Here is a 19,222-nt window from a genome sequence, read left to right on the forward strand (position 1 = left end):
GTACAAATCCACCGACCCACCAACCCACAAGCAACCCAAATCGCTAGAACAAAGGCAGACACATTTGTACGTATGCAATGTTGACGCTTTAATTGTACATCAACATACACACCACACACACACACACACATCGGCATTTAAAAAATCATCATTCGTTCAGTAGTATAGTCCGCGCATGCGGCGCGATGATCCCTGGCGGTCGTAGAGCATATTGAATTTGTTAACAAAGTGATGCATATCGTTGCATCCCTTGGTCAGTGTTCCCAGATAGCTGATCAGGCCCACGTCGTTGCATTGCGTGTAGAACTCCTCCTGGAAGGCGGGCACCTGCATCACTGGCAGCCGGTGGCACAGGGCGTACGCTTCGCGCAGAATCTCCTGGTTTGCTTTCAGCTTGCCTGCCTCCACATCTTTGATGTACTGCAGAACGATTTTGATGCGTGTATTGAGCATTTTAATGGCACTGTCCTGGGCCACCAGGTGCTCGGCGACCACACTCTTCTCGCCGGACTCGTTGGAGGTCATGCGGGCCACATGATCGACACCAATGCGCTCCGCCTCCTCGGTGGCCAGTGTGTAGGTCAGCGGCACAAACAGCATGGTCGCCTCTCCATCCACCAGATCGATCAGCGACTCGAACAGCTTCAACGGCAGCTGATCCACGCTGCGCGACAACGGGTGCAGTTGCAGCATGATGGGGCACTCGTTGATGGCGGCTATCTGTTTCTGGATTTTTATGTCGTCCGCTGTGGGATTCTCGCCCGTCGTATACCAGCCAATGAAGTCGAGGTCGCTGAATACCTGAACAGAGAAAACAAAGACGCAATTATTGTGGCGACCCATCGCATAGATTCTTTGTGCGGGCACAACCTGCTTGTACTGCTGCTCCTTTTTGTTGTAGTAGTCTTTGTTGATTATCGTCTCGTCCCCAATCACATCGGTCTTGAGTTCGAACGAGTTCATTATTTCAATGTTTCGTCCCTTTTGTTTGCCAATCAGCGCCCCGTAGACCTGACGCGGCTCCCCGTGCTGCGCCCGGAAGCGTGTCCAGTGCTCCGATATGTTCATTATGACCAGCGGATGGAGCGAGATTGTCACCGAGCCGGTTGTGCCCTGTGCGGCCATAACATTATTACCCTTGGGCTGTGCCTCTGGTTTGTTGCTGCTGGCGGCAGCTGCTGCGGTTGCGGCCGCCGATGATGAGGTGCTCGGCTTTGCCGACATGTCCACGTCGACCTCCATTTGTTCCATGCTTTAAATTTGGTGTCGGAAAGTGTGCGCAAAGAAAACGGGACAGGACACCAAAAAATTGCTAGTTGTTTTTAGAGGTGCACTATCGATAGTATCGATATTTTGCTGGTAGCCTCTACTATCGATGGTTTTGAGACTATCATGATAGTATCGAGCTACAGTCGGTACGCTTTTGATATTTTTGGGTTGGCTACTATAAATACGAAGACACATTTGTAAACAAATCAACAGGTGGCATCTAATTTTTACTATGGACAAGTTTCTAAAAGGTTTCAATGGTTTTTTTAATAATTATTAGAGCTATCACGATAGTATCGATTGTTTTTTCAACACATTCAACGTTGATGTTCCTCGAATTTGATTTTCCGTTTAATATTACAAGCTAGTTGGCCCTCTCAGCACTAAACAAAGAATTTTATCCGATAGATACATTAATTTTCTACAAGATTGGCAAGTTTTCAGAAGTCCTTTTATTGGATTATTTACATATTAAGGTTCAAACAAAAATAAAACATAAAACGAATATGACGTCGCTTTGTGGCGCTGCCAGACTTGTGCAATTCGTAGTTGCTGCGGGCTGCCATACCATGATATTTTGTGATATGAAATTCGTCAATTTTGATATTCAGTTTAATATTACTAGATTGTTGGCCCTCTCACCCGTAAACAAATAATTCTATCCGATAGATACATAAATTTTGTTCAGGATTGGTTAGTTTTTAGAACTCTTTTTCATTGGATTGTTTTCATATTAAGGTTTAAACAAAAACGGCCAAAGCATAAAACTTAAATTTTGACTAAATGTGACGTCAGTGTTGCTGGTCAACCAAGTTTCTTCTATGCGTATGGACTTTTGTATACCTTATTTCTTTTAATTGAGGTGAAATGTTTTGTTCCAAGCTCCATTAAAACATTATTTATGATTTGATCCTAGATTGACATGTTTTTTACCTCTTAATGCATATGTTTGTGTTTTATATATACATTTATCCCGGTTCTGATACCTATTATTGGAACCCGTGAGATGCAAAATTTCGTTAATATCTTTAAAACAGAAACTGAGTAGTTTCTGCATTAATTGCAGCCTAAAATTACAAACAATATCTCAAGTCCATAATATCCATTTTCCCAAGGTATGCAGATTGTTGCTCATTTAGTGCCAAAATTGCACAACAATGCTGCTAGTTCATTTCCCCATTTTGCTGAAATTTTTCCATACAAATCAAATGCATCTTACGGGAACGCGTATGGAATGACGCAACAATGAATCTTTATTCCATACGCGTTCCCGTAAGATACATTTGATTTTGTATGGGAAAAATTTCAGCAACATGCTGCCACACCACGAAAATGAGGGGAAAGTCTTCACAAAAACACTCTCTTTTCCACTGAAAAGAGAGCAAATTTTGCAAACTCTCCACGAATTGAGAGCGAATTTTGAAAAACCACTACGATTTGAGAGCGAATAATATCGATATTTTTGTGCGCTAAATGAGTTTGGCGATCATTTTCAAATGTACATATATCGAAAAATAAATATTTCACTTGATTTGTTTTGTCGAGTGTGACTGGAACCTCAGAAACCGAGAAAAAAAATAGCTTAGCCCCGCTCTATTTAATCAGGTTAGTAACCAGTAAAAATCAAAAAAAAATAATTAATAATTAATAATTATTTGAGCCCGATACTATCACGATAGTATCGATTGTTTTTGTCAAAACATTTAAAAAGTCAATCGTTTGACAGCTTTTGGTAAAAATTAAATTTATCGACAAAATATACCGTGTGATAGGGTCATATGCCCATATATACCGAGGAATTTTGATCTTCGATACTAACTATCGATACAACAATAGTGGAATGCGGTCATACTGTTTTGACAGAGTACCCACCCCTTCTTACTACTATCGGATATCGTCGGTTAAATTTGAATTCAAAATTCCCTCTCCAGAGTAATTCATAGTCGAATTTACACACATTTTGAACTTTTAATCCTAACAATTCCTTTAATCTATGTATAGAAGCTCACAATTCAGATGTAGTCGTTTTATGGCAATTTCTAATTAATTAATTGATATCTTCCGCGTGTCGACCCTGCCAAATGTTGGCTCTGTCCAATGGGGAAGTAAAACAAACAAACAAAAACGCCACTCGGCTCGTTATTGAAATGTATCTTTTCTTCGCTTTTATTTGTCTTCGCTTTATAGTCGTGCTGCTCAATATTGAGTGGCGCGCATGTTGTAAGTTAGACTAGTTTGCTTAGGCTAGGTGGCTTAGCGGACTACAAATATTTAACATTTAACATTTAACAGGCTATTTACAAATCGTCAATCGTCATCTATACACAATTACAATTAACACTTACTTAGGCACTATCGGGGGTAGCGCAGAGTTCGATTAAAAACTAAACGCGCTACGTTCGTGAGGTTTAGGTCTAGAATTAGGTGACTTACGGCCTAGGCAGATCTTGAAAATTGACCCAGTTTCATGTACAGTTACACAGTTACGATTACGAATACAGTTGCGACTGCTGCTAACCAGAGAGCCATTCTCTTCACCGAACGAACGAACGGACGAAGCGGTCGGATGTCCGTCGAAGCAAGCGAAACAAGCAAGCAAAGCTAGCTGGGTAGAGTAGGGTAGGGGTCTGTTTGAATTGAATTGAATTGAATAATTGAATTGCGCATTGCGCATTGGGCCCCGCACCGCACCGCAAACAGGTGGGCTGTCTTCTGACTTCTTCTTCTACTTGTGGCTTTCTGGCTGGACTTCCTTCTATCCGTGTGCGTCTGTCTGTCTGTCTGTCTGTCTATCTGTGCATTTATGGCTCTTAAGCTTAAGCTTAGCGTAAGTTAAAACCTTTGTACCAAAACTACTTCCAACGTTTGTTCTGTTGCCAACACCAATTTGTCCAGTTTACGAGTATGCAAAAAATTTGTTCCCTTTTCGAGCAATCCTTGGAAGTACTTCCTCTTCTATTCTAGTGGGCCTTCAGCTTCTGTGTCAGCATTTCCATATGGTTATTGTTGTTGTTGTTGCTGTCTGCCTTGGCTGCCGTGAGCTTCTGCTGCTTCTCCTGCTGCTGCTGCTGTAGCGCCTTGGACTTCTTGTAGCTCTGCATGTAGAAGTTCATGAAGAGGCAGAAGAATATGGAGGCATTCAGCAGCAGGAGGGCCGAGATGAACTTGGAGAACTGGCACTGGTTGCTGAAGAGGGCGCGTATCGTATGGAAAATGCACAGCACGAACTGAGCCTGTGGGTAAAGAGTAAATAATAATAATAGATATATGTTTATTTGTGTGTAGACTCTGGGAACGTTCTAGCATGGAGTGCCGTGAAACCGGAACACTGGGAAACTTCGCCAGGGGACAGGCGGACCTCCCTCTGGTTGACTCGCATTGACACCTGCCCTCCTCTTTCTGGTCATTGTCGTGGCATTGAAGGGCTTAGAGCTTGTCTCGTTACGGAAGTTGTAACGTCATCCAATTAGCCCGTGTGCGGCCATAATATTTTATTCTCTTGACTTACAGCTCTTTTGAATGCGGCTAATAAAACGACTAATAACTTGGGGTACGGGTACGGGGACGGGGACGGGACGGGTTGTGGCACCCTTGAGCACCCAGCGAAGGCAATCAAAAAGTACTCAGATATGCACTTGAGTACGGCTGAGAGTATGAGTGAGTGCTGTGATGTGATTTGGATTCGTTGTAATTACTGCTTGTACTCTAGGTATTATGTAGTTATTAGATATCCATGAATGGGGCTCGTGGCCTGGCCGATGTCTCTCGATGGCGGCTTCCATTGACCTTTGGCGACCCCAATAGCCCCTCGTGTTTGTAAGTGTTATACAACCCGTATTTAGCTTTAGTTTATTGATCACTGATTGATCGTAAAACTCATGATGTTTTGATTTTGCGGCAGTCTAACGAATCGCATGGTACTCCTCCCCACGGAGCCGCCTCTGAGCCGCCTCTGAGCTGCCACTCGCTGCTGCAAGACCCAAAAACCTGCTTGCCACTGGTTTGCTGTGTGCCACCGAGTGTGCAGTTTTTGATGACCTACAAAATATTACGTTGGTCAGCCAAGCGCTGCAAGTTTCCATTAACACTGCACTGCAAGTCGTGGCAAAGTCACTGAGCCAGCGAACTGCGTCGCTTGGGGCAAGCGTCGGTTGGCCAAGCGGACAACTGAGCTGTGCTGTGCTGTGCCGTGCCGTGCCACTGCCGCAGCAGCCACTGCTGTTGGCCAAGTTTGAGCACTGCTTGTGGCCGGAGCGTTGAAAGCCAGCGCCAACGCTTAAACGCTTCATTGCTGCCACCGGCACTATGGGCACCGGCAGATTAATAGAAAAGGGGGCAGTCCTAGGGGGAGTACTCCATGGGGTACAGGTCAGAGAATTTGTTAGATTTTATCAGTGGATTCTGTTCTGCCTGTGCAACATCTAAAATAAATCTATTTTTTTATTTATTCTTTTAATTGATTTGACTCGCTTGTACCACTGTGCTGTGCCGGGTCTATTATTGTCAATCGATTGCATAATCCATCTTTAGAGGTATTGTATGCTCTGCCTCTGCCACTGCCTGCCACGATTGCGTGTGTGGCATGTCTCTGTCTGCGTCTCCGTGCCGGCAAATAGCCAGAAAAATGCAGTTGCACTTGCAACATGACTTGACCAGACGCGGGACTCCATTTCCAGTCCCAGACTCAGACTCAGTCTCAGCCTCAGTCTCTCCCCCCCAAGAGCAGTCTCGGATCATTGGCTGGCAATTGAAAGTGGCAGATCGCTTGTTAACTTTTACCCAGACACAGACACAGAGGCAGACGCAGGCAGTGGAAAATTGCATGAGTGCATGTGTAGTCTGCCCAGTGATTGCCATCGACAATAGCCGCAGACAACGCAATCGCCGACATAGACACTCACCCGGTTGGTGTGGCAAGTTCGTCGCGGTGCTGGATGAAAAGTGAACGCTCCACTCCACTCCACTCTCGACTTCACTTGAATCGACTCGGAATCAGCTCGGAGCGTATCGGATTGGATCGGTGGCGGGCAACATTCATTGCCGCAAAACGGAACACAAAACACGAAATGATAATGTAATCGAAACTGGTCGGATCGGAGTGGAAGTCGCAGTCGAATTTGAAGTCGGCGGCGGTGTGCACCAAATGTGGAAACTTCGGAATAGGAATTGGAATTAGCCAGGTCTGCTGTGCTTGGTTCTGGTCTGGTCTGGTCTGGCTTGGCTTGGCTTTGCTGGAGGATGTGGCAATATGTGTATCTGGCCACCGCGGCTAGCTAACAATCGGAACTGACTTCTTTCTGGGCCAAAATTTAGAGCATGCGATATATGGTTTTGGCTTTTGTGGCTAATTGGCAATGCCCGGCAGGAACGGAACGTCAAGAAGCTATGGAGGCGCAGCTATTGCGCATGAGCTACGAATACGAATACTCGCATATCCATAACTCTCCCTCGCCCCTCAGCAGTAACTAGAACAGCAACTAGTACTTAGTATAACCGCTTTAACGGTTACAGCAGCAGCAACAACAGCAGCATGACAGATAAATTATCTATAAGATGCGTTTGCCCACTCAACATTTGATTGCGACTCCGCCTCATTATAAATGTCGTGGAGGGGGGGCATGAATGGCGGCTGGTGTGGAGTGGGGAATGGGGAATCGCACAGAATCGAGCGACAAGCAATTGGAAAACATCAAGAAAACAGCTCGGAAACGACTGCGAAAACAACAGAAACGATATACATAGCAACAATCTAAATGAGCACTCAACTGGCGACATATGAGCAAAGTATCATAGGCGCATCGCATAAAACAGGTACAGTAAGAGCTGCCTAAGTGTGATTATAGCGCCCGAGTTTAGTTGGAAAATATCAACAGAATATCAATGCTTTATGCGATTAGTTTTTTGCTTTAAAATGAGTTCTTATTTCCATGAATTATATTTCTATATCGTAAAGAAATTTATGTAAGTTATATAAGAAATAAATCTTAGTTCAAACTTCTTCTTCTTTCCGCATGGGCATATTTATGAACGTTCTGGTTTGTGTGGGGATTCCCCAAGGGGGTTCACGAAATTTACCTAAACACTACCGGTTTTCCACAAGGGGCTTACGGGCGCAGCTCTCCAGGAAGTACATTCTGAACTATCCTTTCCATTTCTATTCCATTTCTGCGCCTCTTATGTGATCGTTTTCTCTCCTATGGAGTTCCCCCTGTTTGCCTCCTGCATTTCCATATAAAGCCAGTGCTTAGTATGTACTTAACTTAGTCTCCGAACGTTTGACAACTCAACTGTGGAGCAGAGAGGCGGCTTCAAGGCAATTCACTAACAAATACAATGGCAACAGCAACGGCAACGACAGCATATAGCATGGTAGAAGGAGGCCAGCCACAGCAGAACAAACTAAACCTGCCATATCTCCATGCGTTTCAAGAATTTCGAAACTTGGAACAAAAATAGAGATAGATACGAGTAGCAGAAAAGCTAAACACAAGCTAAAATGCAATGAAACATGCATACATACATACATACATACATATGTATGTACATAGCCAGCAAAGCTGTCCCCTTCTACTATATGCGAGTACATACATTCTATATACCCAAGTGGTATCTGGTCTCCGAGTCTTTGAATTATGCGTAGCCATATTATGAGGACTGGACTGGACGGCGAGAACCGATCATGTGGAGCCGCAGACAATCCCATACAACAACAGCAAAACGGATGGGAAAAACCAGAAATAAGACAAGATCAGCAGCAATCTCTTGTTTTATTTCTGTGTCTCTGTGTGGATTCGGTTTGGTTTCACTTTTGCTTTTGCTTTTGCAGAAAATCGTTAATCAGAGCTTGTGCAACCCGCCAGAATGCATGACCGATCGCTGGCTAGAAGCTTTGGCCTTTGGCCAAAACAAACAGAAACAGAAACGGAAACCACTTGCAGGGGTCGCAGAATCTGAGTGCGAGAAATGCCACATGCAGTACTCAGCTACAGCTACAGCTAGAAGCATTGGCCAATAGATTTTTTGGTAAAATGCACACAGACGCTGGACTGGGCTGGCATCTAGGAACGTGATTGCCAATATTATGGTGATGGTGATGCGGTGGTGTGTGTGACTTTTGGGCTAAATGAATACCATTTTATGTGGCACGGGGCTTACGGTAGTAGACTGGGGGCCGAGGCAGAGTCAGAGGCACGGCTGGGATTGCCGGTCTAACTGGTTTGCATTTTTGGCCAATTGCCAATAGCTCTAGCAGCTAGCAGCCAGCAGCTAGCATCTAGCAGCAGTCACTAACTTCGAATCTATGTCCGAGAATCACATTTCTGGCATGCCGCCAAACTTCTAAACAAGTTTCGTTTAATTTTCGGGCGGTTTCTGTGCTGGAACCGATCTGTTTTAATGATCCCCCCCCCTTCTCAGGCACGCCCCATTCACCCATTCTCTATCGAGCTTATACTTACGATCTGCAGCTCGGTCATGTATTTCTTCCACCACAAGAACTTGGCGTACTCGGGACCCATGGCGGACATCATGTAATAGAAGTACATGCACACATGCACAAAGTTGTTCAGCAGATTGGGGAATGTGGCATTTCCACCTGTCAAATCAAAGGTTACAGTTTCCCATCGAATATCTGCATGTAGAATGTAAGGCTGAACCCACCTGCAAGGAACTTGACCAGCACCCAGGTCTCCAGGGGCGTCACCGAGTGATGGTACACGTGCAGCCAGGTGATCTGTGAGGATTTCTTGCGCAGCACAAAGAACACGGTGTCGGCGAATTCCGTCAGCTTCGACAGGTAGTAAATGTAGCACAGGTTCAGCATCTGCCAAAGAGATAGAGATAGAGAGAGAGAGAGAGAGATTGGGTTAAGTGGGCTAAGTGGGGTGTTGGATGAGACTGACCTAGCAAGGTCATTCTGCAATTCTCAACGCCCATCGAACGACGTGACCAATTAACGTAGCAACCACAAAAGCAGAAGAACTTGCGCAACGACATTGACAGCATTTTGGCATCGCATCGCATCGTTTCGCGTCTCGTTTGGTTTCTTTTCATATTCATATTCGTTTTCTTTTTCATTTTCATTTTCTTTGTGGTTTCTACGTTTTTCCTGTTTCATGCAAGAATTTTCGGTCGAAAAGTGAAACCATGTCGTGAAGCGGCGCACATGGCGTATGCGCAATGTAAACAATATTGACTTTTATGGCTCTCTCGGAAATGGCTATGATAATGTACGACGGATGCTAATTATGCTAATGCCCAGAGCCCTGTGACTGGCCTTTGTCCCAGAGTTTATTGACTTGTCGACGGTTCGCTTTCGGTATTTTCCGTATTTTCGGTTTTCTGGGAGTTACTGCGGATGTGAAATCGATCAATGGGGCAGATCTTCCGCCGGTTCACACATGGTTTATGCTCTATTGATTTAAAGCTTAAACAAAAAGCCAACTAAAACCACAATTGGCAGCAAACTGCGAATGAAATGGTTTGAGGCCCTTGTAAATGTTGCTAATTTGATTGTAACATTGTAACTCGTAGGCATTAGGCATTAGGCAAGGGCCTTTCCCTCGAGGGGCGTGGGGGCACTCTCAAATGGCTTGCAGTGAATGTCAGATGAAGTACTCTTTGTAGGGGTTCTCACACTTAGAGGAAAAAGTTCATTTAAAAATCAAAAGAGTACCAAAATGCGTACGGATGAGGGAATGTTTTTACTACTCTCAAATTCCCTTTTAAACATTTAATAGACAACTTTCATTCTGTAGAAATCCCTGTGGAAAGAGCATTCATCCAACGGCTTTTATATATATCTTCGGGTTCTACGCAGTGTTACAGTTTTACGAACATTTAAGTGGCTCATTTTGTGGTCCACAGTCAAATTGGCATTAAATGTTGCATTTAACTTTAAGCTCTCATTATCCAACTATTTCTTTAATTGTTTTCCAGTTGCGAGAGTGCTCAACCAGCCATTTGAGTGGCTGAGAAATGGGCAATACAATCGATTGTTGAGAGGCGTAACAAAAGCCTGGAAGCCCACAATTATCTTTAGAATTTGGATTAAAAAAGCACTTGGGCAGCTAATTGGACGCGACTCCCAAGATCTGCTGGCCATTTGAATGTGAACTTTGTGCCATGATTGAGGCATAATTAAAACACTTTGGCCGTAGCTGTAGCTGTTGTTGTTATTCGCGTCTTGGCCGTCTATGACTGGTCGAAACGAAACATAAAAGAAAAAACCAACTGACTGGCTTTGAGCTGAACTCTAGACGCACTCTTGAGGCTTGATTGCTCTTGAGGCTGCTGTCGGAGGCGGTGATTCATCGGGCATAGAGGCAACGAACTTGCGGACTAAACAGCGGAAGACTGACCGCCGCAAGGTGAGACAAAGGGGGACAAAGGAATGATGCCAAATGACATAATCAAATCTATAAAATCTACAAGTCCACGCGTGTGTTTTAAAATAGAACTCGCATTCGATCGGGGATGAGAATGAGCAAGTTTCGATTTCGTGCGGATATGATTGACCGGTTGCGTCGACTTACCCGCTTGGACATGGGACCATCCGAGTAGTCAACCGGTTGGCACTTCAGATTATAGTAGTTCAGCCAGCCGGCCATTAAGTGCTGAATTGGGAACGGGGATTGGGGAATGGGGAATGCCATTAGGGGGATGTACACTGGGGTGGACTCCAAAGTCCGGACTCACCTCATAGAACATATACCCGCTGAGGGCCACCTGGAAGGCATTGTAGATGACCAGAGTGCGCCGGAGCTGGAAGGGCTTGCGGTCGCGCATGAAGAGGGGGCCCAGAACGAGCACCCAAGACAGGTAGATGGCCACCAGGCCGAAGGTGAACATCGGATGGTCCATCAGGTGGAAGCGTTCCGCGCGCGGATCTGGAAATTCAGCCAATGAAATCATCAAATTAATTGCCGCAATCTGTTCACAATTTATTTTATTTTATTTGATTTCGTTTCTTTCTTTTTTTTTATCTATGCAAATCCCCCTAGACGCGCTGGTCCCAGAGCGGGTTCCGATTTGCATTTCATTAGCTCATAGCACTTCGCGTTTTGTTAGCCATTCAATTCATCCAAGCTGAATGAAATCGTGAATCCATTCGAACAGAAATATATGATAACTATTTGCCGGCATATTTCTCTGTCACTGAATGGCGTTACATGTCGACACAATTGGCTTTCGAGTAAACAATAATTGATAAATACTTGTACTCGAACATGAACCGGAATCCCACATGGAAATAGAATATTTCCACTGGCATACTGGCAAAGAGCTCCGTCTGGTAATGTCGTTATAGAGAAGTCAGTGTCGAGAAACCCCCTAGCCCTACTATGTAAGACAACTAATTACAAGCTGCTTAGAATTTTTCCATTGGCCAAACATTTCCACTCCATTGCCTCTGGCTGTTTATTGACAGCAATTGATTAAAGACATTCTAGGGATCTATTTATGGGCTGGCAATTATTCCCCACTAAATGCTGGGTTGGATGTTTTTACTGCAATTATTCAATTTGGATATTGTGACGTCTGTGTGCAATCTTGAAATTGTTTTCTTATTTCTCGGAACCTTTTGATCTGGTTATAGCAGATGAAGGCAATTCAGTCGATTAAAGTGCTAATATTGAGAACACTTATACACTTTTTCAATAAATGTATATTTATCGGGCCCCTAGGCACTGAGCTCCGACCTATCTTAACATATTCCTAAGTATACCCGTACTCAAAAACAGTTAAGGGGTTTATTGTATTTATGGTAAAAGTGGATGTGCGCAGCGTAGAGAAGGAAACGTTTCCGACTCCATAAAGTATATACATATATTATTGATCAGCATCAATAGCCGAGTCGATATAGCTAAGTCCGCCTAGATCTCGGAGACTATAAGAGCTAGCGAAACCAAATTTTCTTTCTATGCTTAAATTGGCTTGCAGTTTTGTTATCATTCATTATTTTCTACGATTTTTTTGCCTGTAAATTCAAAGATTTAAGTACTTAAACATTTTCTTTGACTTCTTTCTTTGAATTTCTTTGACATATAATTTTTATTTTTGTTTAAATTTTGACGCAAAAGTTTCCCGCCAATTACTGTGCTAACCTTTGAGCTTCCTTTAAAACTATTCTTCTTGTAGCCATTGTTTTTCACCCTTGACAAATTTCTAGAAATTTCGCCTTGTCATCGTTTCAAGTTCGTTTCCTAAGTCTTTCGTTTATGGCCCCGCACTTGAAGTGTGTTCGGTTTATTTGCATGATTTTGGCATGATTCAATCTCAGCTGGCTGGGTACACACACTCACACACGGATAGGGAGATACACTATTTGCACTGTTTTCATTTTAATCGCATCTGCCCGACCTGCCATTGACCTCTCACCGGCAACATCGACCGGCGCGCCGTGGCGCGGCATCTGACTTCCACACTGCCACAGACGAGAGTGTCAAGATGGGGCACATGTGCGCAAAGGCGGGAAACGGAACGTCGGGGCAAATGCCCTTAGAGACAGGGGCAATCCCCATGTTGTACGATCAATGCTGATGCACCATCTTCGGGCTAAAAGTGCTGTATTTTCTTAGCTATTTATTTTTTTGCTACATGCTCAGTTGCACACGGAAAGAGCCAGCGGCAAAGGCAAAGCCAAAGGTAGAGGCAGAGGCAGAAGCAAATCTATAGGCAGAAGCAGAAGCAGAAACAGAAGCAAAGCCTGAGCTGAGCTGAGTCGTCGATCTCGACGGTCGCTTCATAAAAATGGCTAAGATAAGCAATGTAAATACATTTTAATTACGTTAATAATTGTCAAAAATACAATTGACATTGCCAGGGTCGCCATTTAACACACTCATACACACACACACACACACACAACACGCGAAAAAAAACCTTTTTTAATTGTCCTAGAAGTTTTGTTGGCTGAGCTTTTGGTTTTACATTTTTTTTGTGGCTCTTTCTTTTTCTTTTAGACCTTTTTGTTTTGCCGCTTTTGTTCGCTTTTATGTACATTATTTTGTTATGATTTGCTGGCCACAAAAAAATGGCAATTCATCATTTTTATGCGTTTATAATATGGCTAAATTTTGACTGAACTGACTGACTGATTCCGTGCTGTTTAAGGCAGATGAGCTGTCGTTTTAATGTGTCCGATTGTAGGGTCTGGGCCTCAAATTAAAATGCAATTTCTATCAATTCCACCTACCGCCATAATCCTCTTCCACCAATTGGTAGTAGCGCTGCACCAGGCCCGTGTAGTTGCGTGAGATATGATGGGTCTTGAACTCATCCAACGCGATATTGGCTATCTCCACGGCCATATCGAAGCGCGAGCTGCCATTGTAGTAGTTGTAGTTCATCGTCATGTTTCTCCTCTGTTGTTGTTGTTTCTCCCTTTTAAGCAATCTTCTCAATGAGCTACTTAAGCTGCAAACACTTTCAGCTTCGTTCCTTATAGACTGGACTATAGATTGGACGTTAGGCTCTCTGTCAAAGACTTGCCGCAGGATTTCTCATGCTGCGCTCAAGCCGAATAAAAAACACTTTCGATCTTTGCTTTGAAGTTCGTGGAGCTTTGTTTGTTGGCTTTCAGCTTCGATCGAGTAGAAGCTGCAGCTTGTGGCACTCTCCAAAGACACTTTTCAACGATGATCGCTTCACAAATTGTTCATATAAAATATTACTAAATGGCTTAGTCGTTCGACGCGCAGACTGGGTTAATTCTACCACCACACCGTAGGAATGTTTATGCTCAACTGAATCTAAAACTTCTCGGCAATCACAAGATAAAGTAACTTTTTCGCGTCGCTGGCGACCGAGCAGCAGCAGCAGCAGCAGTAGGCAGCAGTAGGCAGCAGCAGCAGCAGCAGCAGCAGTAATAGTAAGAGAAGCAGCAGACAGCAGGCAGCAGTTGCCGATCACGACGCCTGGCCTGGCCTGGCCTGGCCTGAGCTTGTGCAAAATACTTAGCAACTACAGCAACACTAAAACGCATACCATCCCAAAACAAAACACACTAATACACTGGCACCTCTCCGACTTCGACTTCGAAAACGCACAGAACAACGGAAGTTTCGTTGAGTTCGCAACGATACGCGACGCGACGTGACGCGAAGCTCAGCGCCGCACTGCATGCAATTGTCTGTGTCTGTGACTGTACCTGCACCTGTGTGTGCCTGTCTGTGCGTGTCTGTGCCTGTCCGTGTGGCCCAGTGGGTTCGTTTTTCGTTTAGTTATTCGCTTGATTTTTAGCATGTTCCGTATGGCATTCAACTTTGAAGTTGCTGCCGCTGCCACTGCCACTGCCGCTGTCGTGCTGCTGCTTGGTAATACTCGTCTATTAGTTGGTGGATCTGCTCTTTAATGGGTCAATGCACTGAGAATTGAATAAAGTTTTTGGAGTGTAGAAATGATAAGTGCTTTGGCATACATTTGTCTAAATATAAACTGAGCTACGGCAATAGATTTCTTGAGCGATATGTTACTGAAACAAGTGTTGGATCCCAATACAGATTTTTTTCTGATATAGTAAATGCTGATATTCTATCCATTAGAAAAGATTTAACCTAACGGTACGGGTGCTAATCAGAAAAGAGGATTAAAGTGGCTTATAGAAATATTTTCAGCTATAAATAAATGCTTACAAGATTACAAGTTTGGAAATTGTGTAGAACTCAAAGTCTTCTTTCCTCCCCTTAATATTCATTCTTTCTATCAACATATCCCTTTTAAAGGATCTCCAAAATAAAAGAGAAATTATGTAGTCTCCTCTCTTACGGAAAAACTTTAAATAAATTGAAAATTCCAAATATTTGCATTACTCCAAGGAGTTAAACAAGTTTTTGGTATTAAAACTTGACTAGCAATAATGTTGCCACAAAGTACTCGTACCTAAGTACACATAAGTAGTTAAAACACGTTCGTAAACATCTTTTATGGTGTCTTACATTGTGACAAGGTATAGCTAAATATTTTGGGGCTGGTCTGGGTATGCCATATTCCTGGACTTCCGCCTTGTCTTTGAATGACCTCAGATGATTGTCTATTTACATATATGTACATATGTGTAAGTCCCATTGATGCTTACAGGCCCGCAGAGCATTCAGTTAACATAACCTGTTCTCGGGCAACCGGCCCTGTAGCTGTTGACTCGGGGTTTGGTAATATTCTAAACAAATTCTCGGCCAGCATCCAGAATGTGTGCTCGCTAAACGTGTCAAGGTGGCATCTACGACTACACAATCTGAAAGGAGAACCAGATGACCTCGGATCCATAATCGATCTGTGTTCTGTGGCGACGTGCAGAAACCTATCGTGATCAAGGCAGAAGGCAGCAGGCAGCAGGCACTGGGCCAAGTGTCATTAAATTGTACAAACTATCGGACGTGCAGTGAAGTCTTCATCGAGGTCCGGGTCTCGAGCGGTAGACATTTATGCGAGTATCTTAATTATGCGACTGAATGCCACATGAACGACACGAGACGACTCCATACAGAACCATTTTCATTTTGTCACAAATTAACGCCACATCAACGCTGCAAATTGTTCTTTGAAGTTCAGTCAGAGCCCCGGTCGACCTTTGGCTTGATTATTTTGGCCATGTTGGGGCCGAAGCCGAAAGTGGCAAGGATGACGACGGCCCCTGCTGTTTCAGTTTCAGTTTCTGTTTCTGCCTCTGCCTCTGCTAACGGTTGAATGCGATTAGCCAAGCTTGACTCCAGCACAGGCAGGCGGCTTCTCTACACTGCTCCACTCTACACTGCTCCAAGTCTCATGGCATTTCACGGTCTAGGTCTAGGTTAGTCGGAAGTTAAAGAAGGCAGCGCCGACTGACTCGGACTTCGATGATAAATGTATGCTTTGATAGCTCCAGTTTTGCTGTGAGTTTTTTTCTCTGCATTTTGTGAATTTCTGTTTCTTCAATATGTGATGTGATCTTTGCCATTGGCGAAACAGCTTTGGCTTCATCACAATCAATAATACATTTTTGAATATGTTGACTATGGGCAATGCTAAATGTTTGTCGCTTATTATTTGCCTGATTAATGGCCCTGGCGCTGACAAGGGTCTGCGCATTTCAATTGGCAATTTTAGGCAAAACTATTATTGAGTCATTTGCAAATGTTGACATTTTGTATTAATACCTGACTTTTACTTAATGCAAATCGCTGTCAAATGCTGGCATTTTCTGTTCACCTTTAGGAGTGAGCAATGGATTTTAGCAAGAGGAGGCACCAGTCCACTAGAAGCGGTGCAGAGAAGTCTCTTAACTTGTTTAAAAATATTATACACTTAGTTTGCATATGAATCAACTATAGCTCATAATTTATCGAACTTCGTTGATGGAAGTGTCTCTAAAGAATATTTGATAGAATTCTGTTAGAGATCCCATGCGGCTTGTGGTCTGTGAGTTGAAGATTCGCTTGGTCCGAGCTCCATTTCAAGCTGCCGCTGCATGCTTGCTCGGTTAATATATATTTAACACATAGAATATAATTAAAGTTAATCAATTAATTAGCACAGATTGGTGGAGGTGTGGGTGGTGTCCACACTTCCAGCCCTCACACCCGATGGGCGTCACCAGAGAATGTTACCAGAGCCCGCACACGGATTGACCCTTGCCCATTGGCGTTTTATTTTAATTGATAACGGAATCTTTTCGAAAGGCTGCCCCCTGGCCGGCCCCCCGATTAGAGGCCAGGCCGTATCGGATTTGTAAACAGTAATTACATTGTTACAGCGGCTTGTTAACGCTTTCCATTAGCTGGGCCGCCGTCATTGAAGCAAAAACCATTTCCAGAAATTTCGTAATCTCTGCTATTGGATTGCAAAATGTTTCATGTCAACTTTTGCCGGCATACGAGTATGCTGGCTGCTTATCGGAAGATCGGGCCATATTTAGTCTTAATGGCGTTGCAATTTGGTGCAGAAAGCCGAGCACGCCCTGACCCTGAGCGTCGCAGAGACAAGACTTCAATTTAAACATATTTAAATCACATGTGCAGATGAATTTCAAGCCCAATATACATTCGCATCGGCATGGCATGGCTGAGCACACAACGCATTGGGCCCTAATTGAATGGGCAAAGCCAGAAGTGACGGACTTTAGTTGGGCAGTTGTGGCAGAATCGGTGGCTCCAGCAGAAGGTGGCACGTTCCCCCCGGTTGTCATGCTCATTGATTTAGAGGCCAAATGCTGGGGAGCTAGCTGGGCCTGCTAATCAATTGGCCAAACTGCTCCCCAAGAAGAGATCGGAGAGAGACAGCTCTGAGAGCGGGTACAGCTGAAAATACTAGTCCGGCACTTGGTCTCGCTCTTCAGACTTAATGTCTCGGGTTTATGAGGCAAGACGGCGGCGGCCAAATGGGAATGTTCTTGGCATCACATGAGTCTGAACTTGAAATCACTTTGATACTTTTTCGCTGAATATTAATTAGGAGCGGGCAGCTAGCGCCAAGAATAGATCCCGCGTCAGCCCATTAGCAATTAAGTTTCAACTTTGAACTTGACACAGTTGCTGGAGCGCGCAAAAAATACACAAAAAAAAAAAACAAGCAGAAGAAACTAGATAAATTAAAATATAAAAATTGTTTCAGAAATTTATTGAAAATTGGCAAAAAAAGAAAAAAATAAATATCAAGACTAGAATTGATAATTATGCATTTAAAGTTGCTTCGACTAAATGAAAACCGCTCTGCGCCATCGAATCTATTAAGCTTTTTAGCCATACTCTTCTTCTTCTGCTGCTGCTGCTGCTAGCCGATCGATCAGGAAACGGAAGTAACGATTTCTTTTTCTCTACATATTAATCTTTTTGTTTTTTCTCTCGTTTTTAGCGCCTGAAACGAGTTCCCCTCAAGGGCGAGCCAACGGTAGTTGTGCGCCAGCAGCTACGACTCGACAAAATTCGATTGATCGAAATAGAGGGGAGAGCGAGAGCCAAGACGAGCCAAGCCGAGCCGAGCCGCCAACTGTATCTCTTTGACTGTTCAAAATCGTATCGGCATTTCCGCGCTGTGCTGGCAAACGAGTTCGATTTGCGCAATTAAAGACAAGCAGCCTGTGGCCAGTGCTTGACTTTATAACAAGATGCTTCGGATGATTAGAACCCTTAGCAGAGTAGAGGCAACGACCCTGTTACGGCACTGGAGTTAGGTAAATGGCCGGGTCAGTGTTACATTGTCAGTTAATCGGCTAATTTGTACGTACTGTACGTAGCTATATCTAATGATAGGTTTCTTTATAATTTCACAGATGAGTGCTATTGATTGTTCGACTTGAAAATGTTCCCAAGGAAATAACAGAGTTGTTAAATATCCTTGCCCGCATTCTTAATTACATATTTTAACCAATACTATTTATATAGTTCTCAGAAGAAGCGTAACTACTGCCAGTTAGATGCACATGTAATACGGAAATGCATGTAAATGCTGCATCTGAAGTCTGAAGTCTGATGAACTTTGAATTTTTATGTTCATTTTAAGTTTCATTTTATTGTTGAAGTAAATAAATGTAAAAGTTTTGATTTGAAAATGACGTGCAAGCCAGTCCAAAGTTGACTAATTTTCATACGACATGTTGTCCCTGTACTATTAAGTACACTGATAATTAAGTCACGCACACACACACAAGCACACACAGTTGATTGATAAGCTTCCAATAATTCGAGTGGGATTCTCTCAAGAATCAAGTTTGGCAAGAATAATAGCTTCTAGTGCTGCGACAGTTATTATTTCTATTTCATTTATTCAAAATTTAAAACACAAATGTCAAACTTTATTCAGCGATCTGGCAGCTCGAGGCGAAGCTTTGAGCCGAGCTTAAATAAACCAACACCAGAGGTCGCCAGCATTGAGCGACTTTATCTCCGATTCACTTCGCGGCAGCGCACATGATTCACCGTTGTACTACTCCATTTTGTGAGTGGGTGGTTCGTGCCTGCCCGAGCAAGCCTCACCAGCATCC

At 43.7% G+C, this 19,222-nt stretch overlaps 2 protein-coding genes across 3 annotated transcripts; both read right to left on the bottom strand.

The window, feature by feature from the left end:
• Window positions 1–59: 59 nt before the first annotated feature.
• Window positions 60–1,338, bottom strand: LOC111068570 (COP9 signalosome complex subunit 6). Its single transcript, XM_022358124.2, has 2 exons — window positions 871–1,338; window positions 60–801 (listed from the first exon to the last, which is right to left on the bottom strand). Exons 1-2 carry the CDS (start codon window positions 1,249–1,251, stop codon window positions 157–159), a joined length of 1,026 nt encoding a protein of 341 aa, XP_022213816.2. The 5' UTR covers window positions 1,252–1,338; the 3' UTR covers window positions 60–156.
• A 2,078-nt stretch (window positions 1,339–3,416) lies between these two features.
• LOC111069219 (elongation of very long chain fatty acids protein 1) lies at window positions 3,417–19,222 on the bottom strand. 2 transcript variants are annotated; one of them, XM_022359192.2, is made up of 7 exons: window positions 19,158–19,222; window positions 13,463–13,720; window positions 10,966–11,156; window positions 10,803–10,883; window positions 8,929–9,091; window positions 8,727–8,863; window positions 3,417–4,502 (listed from the first exon to the last, which is right to left on the bottom strand). In XM_022359192.2, the coding sequence occupies exons 2-7, from the start codon at window positions 13,620–13,622 to the stop codon at window positions 4,230–4,232; spliced, it is 1,005 nt and encodes a 334-aa protein (XP_022214884.1). In that variant the 5' UTR covers window positions 13,623–13,720; window positions 19,158–19,222; the 3' UTR covers window positions 3,417–4,229. The 2 variants fall into 2 exon arrangements, with proteins under 2 accessions (XP_022214884.1, XP_022214874.1); XM_022359182.2 differs by lacking the exon at window positions 19,158–19,222 and having other exon boundaries at window positions 13,463–14,022.

This window comes from Drosophila obscura, unplaced genomic scaffold (genome assembly GCF_018151105.1).
Source record: "Drosophila obscura isolate BZ-5 IFL unplaced genomic scaffold, ASM1815110v1 contig_150, whole genome shotgun sequence".
In the NCBI taxonomy this organism is placed as follows: Eukaryota; Metazoa; Arthropoda; class Insecta; order Diptera; family Drosophilidae; genus Drosophila; species Drosophila obscura.